Here is a 13,632-nt window from a genome sequence, read left to right on the forward strand (position 1 = left end):
AAGATCTGGAAGGTACCGGTCTTCCAGAACTTCACACTGAAGGTATGTCCTCATATGTGAAAAGGTGATTTGTACTGAATGAAGTTTGAGAGCTACATGAAATTAGAATTGCCGTCTGAATCCCACAAACTTAGATTGGTCATTGCATTTCCCCCACAATGATATGCAACAGCTTGTGTATGCTTGCATTACAATAAATTGCGTTCTAGGGTGAACCTGGGTAAAACCTGTTGTTCTGACCTAGGCTTCCAGAGAGCATGAAGCAAACTCCTTGTACTGACAAAAAACCCTTTTATTAATTTACTGTGATTTTTTTTTCTCATTCACATCCAACAAAGTCTTTCAAGGGAGGATTTACAATCACAGACCTTATCTGGCTTAAAGAGCTGTCAAGCTGATGTCTGCAAAACTTGGCAAGGAGGTTGGAGAGTCATGAACCAATTAAGCAAACTAATTGTCTCCTGCAAACTCCACTCCCCTTTCGCTCCTCTTTTATTTCCTCTGGGAGGGGCCATTCATCGTCCACTTGTGTCCTTACTCCCAAATCGACCGCTGTTCTTTAGCTGTTCCCTTGGTCTGGCAACACTGTGCATGCGCACACTGGGAACAGGCTCCAGCTGTTCATCTGCCTCACTGATGTCTGACTCTAAAGGCAGTTGATAACTGGCATACAGCCCTGGCCCAATCTCTGCCTCCGACACAGAGTCCTCATCAGAGGCTTCCCAGACTCCAGGACTGGCCCATGTTCCTCCCAAACCTCTTCACTTTCTGAATCTGCTGCCAGCTCAATGGCTACCCACAGGTCACAACACTTGTCCTTGAAGACCACTTAGAAGCTACAACTGATCCAGAATGTGGTAGATTAGTTTTCTAGCTTTACCTATGTAACATTCTGCTACGTGAGCTGCACTGGTTTACTTACAGGTTCAATTCAAGATGCTGGTAGTTATTTTAAAGCACTATATGACCCATTAGGGTCAGGTTATCTGCTGGGCCATCTCTCCCTAAGGACACGTACCTGTTCTACCAGATCATTTAGGATGGGCAAAGTCCCAGTTCCTTCCCTTAAACATTGCCATCCCATGGGATCTGGGAAGAGTGTCTTTTCTGTGTCAGTCCCTGCCCTGTGGAACTCCCGTCCCCTTGAAGTTCAGCAGGCCTCCTACCCTCCTAATCTTCTGTAAAGCACTTAAGGTCCGTCTCCCCCTTCTCCCAAGCACAGGGATAGGGTGAGGCATATTAAATGATTTAATTCGGATGTAGGAAATTTAACTGTGGTGCCAGGTTTTTAATGTTTTAATAGCTGCATCTTATGTTGCCTTTACTGATGTTGTTTTAATTGTTGATTGGGAGTTACCAGAGTTCAACACAAAATGGGCAGGTATATACGTGTTTTAAATTAAATAAATAAAAACATTATATTCTGTTCTTGCTTTCCTTGACCACACTTATGAATACAATCGTACCTTTTTGGGGAAAGGATCTGTACCTAAACCTCCAGAACAGATTCAAAAAAATTTACTACTGGTTCTGTGGGCGTGGCTTGGTGGACATGGCATGGCTTGGTGTGCGTGGCAGAGGAAGGATACTGTAAAATCTCAATTCTCTCCCTACTCCAGGGAAAGGATACTACAAAACAGTGGTGGGTTTCAAAAAATTTTGGAACCTACTCTGTGGGTGTGGCTTCCTTTGTGGGAGTGGCTTGCTGGCCATGTGATCTGGTGGGAGTGGCTTGCCGGCCATGTGTTCCCCCCCACTCTCTCTTTCCTTCCTTTTGTCTCTCTGTCCCTTTTTTCTTTTCTTCTTTCATCTCTCTCTCACTCTTTTTCTTTCTTTTTTCTTTCTTTCTTTATTTATTTCTTCCTTTCTTTCTCTTTCTCTCTCTCTCTGTGTCAGTCTGTGTGTGTGTGTGTGTGTGTGTGTGTGTGTGTGTGTGTGTGTGTGTGTGTGTGTGTGTCAGTGGTGGTTTTTTTTGGAACCTCTTCTGTAGGTGTGGCCTGCTTTCCGGGTCCACTGGTGGAACCTCTTCTAATCGGTTCGGTAGATTTGACGAACCGGTTCTACCGAATAGGTGCGAATTGGTAGGAACCCACCTCTGCTACAAAATCTCCATTCCCTTCCAATCACCTGGGACTTGAGAGGCAGAGAATAGAAGTGGGCGAGGCCAGTCAGAGATCGTATTTCCCAGTTCTCCGAACTACTCAAAATTTCTGCTACTGGTTCTCCAGAATTGGTCAGAACCTGCTGAATACCACCTCTGCTCCAGAGATTGGTATTATCATATCCTGATTATGGTGAGGTAGAGAAAAATCTCAGGTATCTTAATACGCACAGGCCCAATTTTTATCAGGTACTACCTATTATGATCAATGGACTCAGAGAGATTCCAAATGATTATACAGGTAGTCCTCAACTTACAACAATTCATTTAGTGTCCATTCAAAGTTACAACGGCACTGAAAAAAGTGACTTATGACCATTTTTCACGCTTATAACCATTGCAGCATCCCCATGGACATGTGATTTACATGCTTGATGGTTGACAACTGACTTGCATTTATGATGGTTGCAGTATCCTGGAGCCTTGTGATCCTTCTGAAAAGGGAAGTCAACGGGGAAGCCCGATTCACTTAACAACCATGTTACTAATTTAAGAACTGCATTGATTCACTTAACAAATGTGGTGGGAAAAGTCTTAAAATGGAGCAAACAGATTTCTCACTTAACAACATCAACTTGGGGCTCAATTGTGGTCATATGTTGAGGACTGCCTGTACTGCTTGTTTTCAATTCAGGGTTTTTTTTTCTCTTTAGGGCACCGATATTTCTCCTCTATCTTATGACAGAACTGTTTTGTGGATTGGAAAGTTAACATCACTCTTTCAGTTTTGCTTTCAAACCTTTTCCTTGGCGGTCAGCTTTCTGAACCGGTTGCTGGCATCAGTAAAGGTAAGGACCTCTGGATTCTCCTACTACTAGTTGTTCCTATCGGAAGAAAGGAGTGCAAAGGAGCTCTCAACACACATATAATCTCAGGCAATTAAATCTTCAATCCTAGGCATACCTTTTTGGTAGCTCATTGAGGCTTATTCCAAGTGCGGAAATAATTGCAGGCTTACAATATAATCCTGTACGTTCATACATACTGTATTTGTTAAGATTTTATATCCCTATTTCCCTTCAGGAACTCAACCCAGCTTTTTCATGGATCTACTTTCATATTTTACACTTCCAAAAGCATCCCTTTGTTTGGTTGGACAGAGAGAATGACTGGGTCAGAGTCAACCAATGAGGTTCCATGGCTGAGATTAGACGTGAACCTAGATCTATTTTGGGATTGTCAAACTCCTGTCCCATGGGCCAGATGCATTACATGCTGGCCACGCCCACACCGGGTTTAGCAAAGGGGAGGGGAAGTCCCAATACAGCATGTGATGCTGCCGTGATGACATGATTTTGACACCCCTGATGTAGCTGGTCCTTCACCATAATACTATGACCTACGTATATTTCACTGTTGATGCCGCAATTTGTAAAAAGCATGAAAAAGATGCAGTTAAGGTCTATGTCAGTAATGGCAAAACCTTTTAGACATTGAGTGCCCAAACTGTGCACATGCATGCCCAAACGGAATGGTGTGTCCACATGTGCACATGCGTGGACATGCACATGCATGAACATATGTGAACATGTTGATTTGTGGATGTGCATGAAAGGGTGTATTTGCAGACATGTGCAAACGTGCACACGCATGTCCAAATGGAAAGGTGTGTGCCTGTGTGCACATGTGCACATGCATGGACATGAACATGCATGAACATGTGTGAACATGCGGATTCGTGGATGTGCATGAATGGGTGAATTTGCAGACATGTGCAAACGTGCACACGCATGCCCAAATGGAAAGGTGTGTGCCTGTGTGCACATGCGTGGACATGCACATGCATGAACATGAGGATTCGTGGATGTGCATGAATGGGTGCATTTGCAGACATGTGCAAATGTGCACATGCATGGACATGTGTACATGTGCAGCAGAGACCTGAAGATCAGCTGACCGACAGGAGACGGGGCATCCCAACACCACAGCATGGCAAGAGGTGAGATCTTTTTCTTTCGTGAGCTTCTGTTTTGTCATTTGCAGGGAAACAGAAGCTCACAAAAGAAACGGCATGGAGCTCTAACCTGGGCGATGGCACACTTGCCAGCAGAGAGGGCTCTGCGTGCCACCTCTGGCAAGCCTGCCATAGGTTCACCATCAGCGGTCCATATGGAAGTGCTGTTGGCAAGAAAAAAAGCATTTGGATTGAAGGGAAGTCTGTTCTTGAATGGGATTGGACTCCCACAGAGGTTCACACATTGTAGGTGTTCCATTCCCCCCGCCCCGGCAGTCACTGGATTTATAGATAACAGCTGCAGCAAGAAGTATGTTTGTACAACTGAGCCAGCTGGGTTTATAAGCAGTGATCCATAATCTTGGTTCCCATCAGGGGTGGGTTGCTAATCCCGTTCCAACCGGTTCGATTGGTACGGGGCCAGCGGCGTCCTGGTGCACGCGTGCAGTTCACGCATGCGTCTTAGCGCCTGCGTGATGCTCCAGCTGCTCGCGGAGAATCACGCAGGCGCTGTATGTGCCATGCGCCTGGGTGGAAGCGCAGAAGCCTTCAAAGACCGGTAAGGAGCACGGGCGGGCGGGTGGGCCCTTCGCCGTTCCCGGAAGTTACTTACTTCCGGGTTCCCCCACCAACCGGTTCGCGGGGACCGCCGCGAACCGGTTGAAACCCACCCCATCCATCTCAGGTATTCAACATGATTTATGCAGACTCACCCTTGAAAAGAACCTGGAATTGCAATTGGAGCAAAATGCATTGGCTGAGCTATTAGCAGGGCAAGGGAGAAGGACCATATGAGGCTGGACTAAAAGATCTGCTTTAGCTACCAATTGCCCACCAGGCATAACTTAAAACCCTTTGAAGTGGTGATTCCTTGACAGATGGTTCCTTCCATTGTAAATCTGCCTGGATCCACAGATCAGCAAGAGAAATCCTTCTGAAAATGCCCACTGTGTTAGGTATTTGATTATTGGGCATGGAAGAAAAGACCTTAATTTTATTTGTATTATTCATGTTACATCTTACCAACTATCTTTTTTTATTGCTATAAACTGTCTTGAGTGATGGAAAAGACAGAATGGTGTGACATAAATTCAGTAATAAATAAAATACATTCTAGGTGTTTTCTTACTTGATATACAGATATAGGTATACAATGTGTGTGTTTTAAACAACTCGCACACAGAAAGCCTTTATTCTTTTATCTCTCTGTTTTAGGCACAGTTGAAACATCTCCGTTGCATCGCAATAGCTTGTCTACTTCTAGCAGCAAAAATCAATGAAGAAGATGAGGTAGGCATCTTTTTAAATAAGTAAAGGTTTGGACTTTGCTGCGTAACACACAATATATTATTAAATGGGCCTGATCAGTCTTCTTTGTCTTTCCCAATACAATTTTGGGGTTGTGACTCACTATGCCTCATTCCTGATTTTGGTGATGGGGGCTGGCTTCTGTCAGACTCTAGTTAGCCGAATGAGATGCTAGTTTCTAGTACACCCTTCCTTGAAAAAAATCAGAAATGTACACTGTTCAAATTCTCAATTTTAAACTGTAGCTGTTTAGAGCCATGGTGGCGCAGTGGTTAGAATGCAGTACTGCAGGGTAATTCACTGCTCACTCCAGGAGTTCAAGGCCAACCAGCTGAAGGTTGACTCAGCCTTCCATCCTTCCAAAATCTGTAAAATGAGGACCCAGATTGTTGGGGGCAATATGCTGACTCTGTAAACCACTTAGAGAGGGCTGTAAAGCACTGTGAAGCGGTACATGCCTTAAGTGATTTGCTACATACTATATACCATGTTTTCCCCAAAATAAGGCAGGGTCTTATTTTCTTTTGATCCCTGAAATAAGCGCTTGGCCTTATTTTTTGGGAGGTCTTATTATATTTGAGGTGCAGGAGAGGGCGAGCATGGTCACCTCATGGCTGCTGCTCTGCTGCAGTATTTCCAGGGTGGGCTTATTTTGGGGGGAGGGCTTATTTCAGTGCATGTGCTCAAAAGCCTGATTGGGCTTATTATCCAGGGAGGTCTTATTTTCAGGGAAACTAGTAGTTGTCTAGATTGTATTTCTATCAATTGGTGTAGAGAAGGTCTATTTGTAAACAAATACGATAATTTTTTTCTTGTACTTAGTCATGTCCAATTCTCAGAGACTGCCTGGAAAAGAAGATTCCAATTATTATTATTTTTTTGGGGGGGCAAGTTTTTTCCAGAATGGTTGGCCATTGCCCCCTTCCCAGGACTGAGAGAAAGTGATTGACTCAAGGCCACCCAGCTGGCTTTGTGCCTAAGGCAGAACTAAAACTCATGGTTTCTAACCTGTTGCCTTACTCATTACACCAATCTGGCTCTCTTTGTTTGTTTGTTTGTTTGTTTGTTTGTTTGTGTTTGTACAGATTGTATCTATTAGTGTTGAGTAGGTCTATTTCTAACCAAATAAGGTAACTAGTGGCTTGGAAAACACAACACTATGAATTATGAGCCAAAGCTTCAAATACAGATTACAATTACACAGTTGAGACTAATTTCTACATTTCACAATATATGTTACTTCAGTGCATTTAAGTCACATACATCAAGAACTGTTATGGATGGAATTAATTTTTATTAAAATGTATGAGAATATTGTCTTGTAATACACAGTTGAGCATCCTGGATGTTTTGATTTCACAGAAGAATCGCTTTAGGTGTTATTCATTTTATTACATGGATAGTCCAGAAAGCAACTCTTCATCTTTCAGAGAATTGTACATACAACACCATTACACAATACTTCATAAGAACTGAGCTTCTTTTATTATGTTTCCATTTGTTTTTGAACAGATAATACCATCAGTAAAGAAGCTGGCAGAGCAGAGTGATTGCAAGTGTTCTCCTGCTGAGATTTTGAGAATGGAAAGAATCATACTTGATAAACTTCACTGGGATCTTTACACAGCAACATCAATGGATTTCTTAAACATTGTAAGCGTTAAACCTTTTGATGGTTAAAAGACTAAGCTGACTTTTTTAAAACATTAGTAAACATGTATTCCTTTCTAGTTAGCCTGACAAGTTAAACATTCGCAGTTACCTGCAAGTATTTCAAAGTGTATTTTTTTTACCACAAAGATAATAAATTTCCATTTTGAACATTCTACTTATTCCAAACACTTAAGCTGATTTACGAATGTAAATTCCCATTTTGAAAGGACAACTGAAATGGATGTTTAAAAGAGATACTCATACTGTTCACTAGAGGTCTTTTTTTTTCTTTTTCTTTTCTTTTGCACGCTGCAAAAATATTTTTAACTATCTGAATCTTAATACTGTACGTAAAAAACTTTCAAAATTTTTGCTACATTTCACAAATAGGTCATCTCAGATCAGCCTTTTTTTTCCACCCTGCATAAATGCACTTGACCCTCATTTTAGTTAAAATAGATCATTCTGATCTGGCACTTAAGTCATATATCTTAACTGCTAAACATTTATAGAAAGAAAACTTCCTTTTAAGAAATTACTATGTGCTATAGTAAGGCAAAAAATCAAGTGATACAACAGTGTCTTAATGCTCCTCCTTTACCATAAACAAGTAGGGTTTTTCCCTCCCATCCTGGAGAATTTCGGAAAAACATCCTGTTTTAACCAACCAGGATATTACCTTTATATGCCTATATGAGTGATTTTTACCACTCTCATTTATTTCTTTGTGCTGGCTTGAATATCACTATTTTCTTATTTATATAAATAAAGGAGAATTTGGACTTTCTGAATTTCCAATTGCGACAATGCAATGAATTCAGAATTAGTTACATTCAGTGTAAGCTTAAACATCTCAATATTTGGCAAATACGACACAAATTATAACAATGGAACATAATAATCCCAGTTTAAACCTCTGGCTGACTGTGCGATCAACCATTATAATAGATTTTAGAGGTTCTTGCCATTAATAAGAATTAGTTTGCACTTCTGGTCAATGACATAGGAAAACGTACAAAGTTCATTTATTCATATATATATATGAATGATATAATATAATATACTGATTCTCTTCTCTCCAGTTCCATGCCATGGTGATGTCCAAGTGGCCCCAACTACTAACTAGGCTACCTCAGAGGAATCCTTCCCGCCATGCTGCGTTCTTGACCAAGCAGCTACAGCACTGTATGGCCTGCCACCAAGTGTTGCAGTTTAAGGGCTCCACACTGGCCTTGGTGATCATCACCTTAGAGTTGGAGAAGCTGACTCCTGACTGGTTTCCTGTAATTACCGATCTGCTAAAAAAAGCACAGGTAGGAGTCAGGTTGGCCCCTGCAGCTTAAATTGGAGACCAACACCACGTTTCAAAAAGCAAGCAAGCAAGTTTAACAAGTGGTTGGAAAACATTGCACTTTTTAAACAATGTATTTTTCAGGAGTGCTTTGCAAGTAGTTGTTAGGATGCTGTTTCTGTCCAATGCAAAAGATCAGGTTAGTTTAATGGGATTTAAGGTTCTGATAAATTAAAATCATTAGTGGGTTATATGGAACCATGGCGTCATGCTTAGCTTAGTTCGTATTTTCAGGTATTCCAGATGTTCTTACCTCAACCAGAGCATTGCCTCTGCTCTGGCAATATGTGAGCACCAGTGTCTTTAGCCTCCTATAGAGTTTAGCTTTATAACCCGTTCACATTTCTCGCAGCCATGTAATAGGTGGCTTAGTGAACCCAGGAGTTGGATCTTTTAATTTCTTTATTACATCAATTTGTGTAGCCACCCATCTTGCAGTTGTGATTCTGGACAACAAATGCAGGATTCAAACCATAAAACAAAAGCAAAGCAACAAGTAATAACAATAATGGTGCCCAAGGTCTTAGGAAATTTAAGGGTGGCCAGTTTGGCTATTAGCCAATGACATAATATATGAAACTATAATGTTTCATAGTTAACACTATGAAAATCAAAGCTATGAAACATTATAGTTTAATTCAGAACTTTGCTTTACTGTGTGCGTTATGCAGACTTCTTGAAGACAGAAATGAAAGCCTTCTATTGTGCTCCCATTTCCCTGTCCTCTTGAGTGGTTTGATACTTGCTAAATAAGGTAAAGGTTTCCCTGACCAATAGTGACAACTCTAGGACACAATTCTGATTTTCATTTCTTGCCCAAGAAGCCAGCCTTGTCTGAAGACATTTTCTGTGGTCTTGTGGCCAAAGGCACAAGAGTTTGACTATATGCCAAAGGCATGCAGGATGCTATGGTATGTTCCCAGCAAAGTGGTACCTATTTATCTACTTGCACTTGCATGCTTTTGAACTGATAGATGGGCAAGAGCTGGGGTAGGAACTGGAACTCACCTTGTTTTGCAGCGCTTAACTCTCGAACCCAGGCTGTTAGCTTTCCAGCTGACAAGCGCAGTGTCTTTAACTGCTAAGCCATCGTCCCCCCTTGCTTAATACCAAGGTACTATTGAGTAGTGAAAAAATATAATGCATCCCTTATAACTCCCACAATTTTAGGGGTTCATTGATGGCTTAAAGTTCTCATGAAACAGGGAACCTGTGATTCTCCCATTATTGTGCAGCTGTATTTCCAGCTCAGATGGCTAAGGATAATGGATAAGGCTTTGCTTTATCTAGCCTTTGCTTTCTTGTCTGCCTTGTTCCATCATAGTGCATTTGCACAATAATTTGAAAACAAAAGATAGGCACAGCATTTTTTTTGCCATGCTAGGCAAAAGATAAAAGGCTGTGGCTAAAAAATAAACCACATTTGCTGTATAATACTTCCGTTGGTTCCGAACTCATTCCACACCATTTATCTTGAGTGAGCAGCAGTTTTAAAACAGAGCATTCACCCTAATTGTGGTTTATAGTACATTCACAACATTAAAAAAAATTCTAACATGCAAAGACATAAAAGCTTCACATTAAGTGTGAACTCGGCCAAAGCATCTCTAGTTTTTCCATTTGTTGGCGCTGAGTTCAAGGATAGACTTGTCTGGTTTTGTAGCGCAATTTGCTGGAATTACTGGAATTAAATGGAGAAACTTTTAAAAAATAAATTACTGATAGCACCTAAAAATTAAGGAAACGAGAGGAAATGGTTTTATCACATTATATTTGTATTACGCGGCAGATTGACAGCACCAAATTCATCCACTGCAAAGAACTTGTGGATCAGCAGATCCTGGGCTTCCAGCTACCCAATGCTGTCTACATTTTCAACCCTGCAAATCGAAACATCCAAACTCACCTGGCTGAAGGATTACCCTACTATTATCCCATGGAGAAGAAAGAAATGCAGTTTAACATGCAAGCTTCACTCTTCAGAGGCAAGGTTTATGAGGCTGACTTGCAGAGTGATGAATTCTATGATGGGTTCAAGTACTTGTACAACGAAGATGGGACCTCAGAAGCTGGACCAAACAGTGAGATGGGAAGTGATGATATTCAGGGGCCAGAAGAGAGTATCAATGCTTGCCCGCCATTACAACCGGCTCCTCATATTGATTAGAGGTTCACATAGAGCAAAAAAAGGAACCAAATACTAGACAAAGCCAAGGCTATTTCTAATATTTCATTAGTGAGGACTATGTATTAATCCAAAGCATTGCCTATGCCAGTGATGGCAAACCTTTTTGGAACCGAGTGCCCAAATCGGAAGATGCATGTGTGTGTGCCAAAGCGCCAAAAACTCAAAGACCAGCTGGCCGGTGAGTGCATGCTGGTTTTTTGGCTGTTGTTTGGCTGTTTTTTGGGCCATTTTCAGGCTGTTTTGGGGCCATTTTCAAGCCATTTTTGGGACCATTTTCAGGTCTTTTGGGGGCTGTTTTCAGGCTGTTTTGGGGGGGCATTTTCAGACCATTTTTAGCTTGAAAAAAGGCCCCATTAAGGGCCCCAAATGGCCTGAAAAACAGTCTGTTTTTTAAACCAGAAGAGCAGATGTTGATGACAACCGTGCCCAGAGAGAGGGCTCTGTGAGCCAACTCTGGCACGCGTGACATTGATTCGCTGTCACGGGCCTATACAGTAGCTTTCAACTTTCTATTTTTTAAAAAAATTCTTTGGCCAAACTTGTTTTGATTAGATCAAAATATAATCTAAAAAGGACATATTTGGACTGTGAGCAACTGCAAGGCAAAACCTCAGATGTCCCACACTTAAAAATATTGATGGGGGAACAATAGGGACTTGTTTAACATCTTAGGACAGCTTAAGATGTTGGTTAATACAGATAGTCCTTGACTTATGATCACAGTTGAGTCCAAAATTTCTGTTATTGTGGTATTTGTTAAGTGAGTTTTCCCCATTTTTATGTCCTTCCTTGCCTCAGTAGTTAAGTGAATTGATAAGTTTGGTAATCCTGTTTTTAGGCGGATCTGGCTTTCCCATTGGCTTTGCTTGTCAGAAGGTCCCAAAAGCAGATCCTATAACCCCGGGACACTGCAATCATCGTAAATATGATCCAGTTGCCAAGTGTCTGAATTTTGATCACATGATCATGGGATGCTGCAAAGGTCGTAAATGTGAAAAATGGTCATAAGTCACTTTTCTCAGTGGTGTTTGAACGATCATAGATGAACTCTTATAAGTCAAGGACTACCTGTATTCAGAAAGTAGCTTGGTTCTTGTTAGGTAAGCTCCCCGTTGGGAGAGCGAGTATGTTCAGAGAAGCGTTGTGAGAGTTGTGTTGGAGACCACACAAACCAGCATACAGAGACACTGCAGTTTAAATAGGCTTTTACTTTCGTGGAAATAGAGGTATCAGAGTCCATCAAACAGTCCAGGTCATATCACAAGGAAGTGATAACTGGTTTGCTCTTCATCTGATGTACATTTTTGTCTTGACCTTAGCCTGTTTATTGCTCTGAACATTATGAAATGGTGTTGCCAGTTTGTATTCCATTTCCACGGAGAAATTAATTGCCTCTAAACCACATCGGTTTTATATTCTGTGAACTGAATCTTGGAACAGAAAACATCCAACCGGAAAGAGTATTATTATCTTTAGTTCTTAGCTTGACTGTGCATGCTTCAAAAATAATTTGAAGATCATTTGAATGTGTGCACAATCACAATATCTCTCTGCTATTCATTTTTTTCAGGTTGCTGCATGGATCTGGAAAATCTCTTTGTGTTCAGAGTTGAAGTATCTTAACAAGTCAGCCTGTTAAGGCAGCACCATCTCATTTTCAACCTTGTGCATCATACTTGATGTGGCTGCTTTAACGAATAGAAGAGAGACCCCATATTTGTATAGATTCCAATATATTCCTGAACAGTTCTATCTTCTTGGGCAAGTTTCTTTCTATAAGCTTTATCCATTTGCTTTCTCAGACATTTTGTGGCTACCTTCTCTCCTCATGATTATCTCAAATTCCAGTGAGGACTAATTTTCCGAGGGACTAGTACAGCAAAATGGTGCAAAATGAGCAAGAAGATGTTTATCATCCTAACACTTACCTTCTCCCAATGCAGCTAGTTTTAATATATTGATTTTGAAAAGGTATTTAGATTGGCCTGTAATACCTCCCAGATCAGAAACTGCAGCATTGTTCATTTGAAAATTTCTCTTTTCATTATCAAGGAGTTCTTTATACAGCACAGAAGTACTTATAGTTTGATCAAAAGTTCCCTTCTGAGATTTAAAGAAGAGGAATTCAGCCCAAGAGTGCCACTTCCGGTACATTCTACTGTTTGAGTAGTGTGTTTACATACTGTGTCCAAAGGCACATAACATGGGTGATAATGATGAATCAAATAACATAACACTCTTCCATCTGAAAAAGACACTGTGAAATTATTCCACCTTAATATTGTAAAATCTGCAGACAACATTCACCCAGTCCATCAGCAGTTTTACATTTTCTCCATAACATTCATATGAATAAGACCTGCTGGTGTCATAGCAATAGCAATAGCAGTTAGACTTATATACCGCTTCATAGGGCTTTCAGCCCTCTCTAAGCGGTTTACAGAGTCAGCATATTGCCCCCACAGTCTGGGTCCTCATTTCACCCACCTCAGAAGGATGGGAGGCTGAGTCAACCTTGAGCCGGTGAGATTTGAACCGCTGAACTGCAGCTAGCAGTCAGCTGAAGTGGCCTGCAGTACTGCACTCTAACCAGTGTGCCACCTTTGGTCATTTCCTTGGGTCATTTCTCATGCTGTTAACACATTCCAAATCAGGACTTTTTAATTTTGTAATTTGCAAGGTTTTTTTAGCTCAAATCTTTGGCTAAATGGATTTCACTTTCAAATTACCTGAGAAATAAATGGCTCAAGGAGCAAAATAGGTTCAGCATATTCTAATTCCCCTTGGAGAAAGAACAAAAGAGCACCCACTTCTTGGGTATCCAAGCATAAAGTAATCACTAGGTAACCAATGGAATTCTTTGTTCTATAGCCTACAATGGGTTTTTTTTAAACCATGGTTTGAGTCTCCCGAGATGCAAACAATTTAGGAAGGGTGTCCCAAGCTCCATCTTGTGCACCAATTGCATTCCTTTTGGGACTTTGAGGCTCTGTTTGGAATCACTTGTGTCTTGGCGG

The 13,632-nt window shown here is 41.2% G+C and overlaps 1 protein-coding gene across 2 annotated transcripts in view; it reads right to left on the reverse strand.

The window, feature by feature from the left end:
- Positions 1 to 6,697: 6,697 nt before the first annotated feature.
- SEPTIN8 (septin 8) overlaps positions 6,698 to 13,632 on the reverse strand; it is a 91,970-nt gene continuing 85,035 nt past the window's right edge. For both annotated transcript variants that reach the window (XM_087709566.1, XM_087709565.1), the window contains exon 10: positions 6,698 to 8,374. In XM_087709566.1, coding sequence (XP_087565692.1) covers positions 8,209 to 8,374 — 166 coding nt within the window. In that variant the 3' untranslated portion in view covers positions 6,698 to 8,208. The remainder of the gene's footprint in view (positions 8,375 to 13,632) is intronic.

Source organism: Thamnophis sirtalis, unplaced genomic scaffold, assembly GCF_051295495.1.
Source record: "Thamnophis sirtalis isolate CommonGarterSnake01/CBP01778 unplaced genomic scaffold, rThaSir2_p1.2 scaffold_3, whole genome shotgun sequence".
In the NCBI taxonomy this organism is placed as follows: Eukaryota; Metazoa; Chordata; class Lepidosauria; order Squamata; family Natricidae; genus Thamnophis; species Thamnophis sirtalis.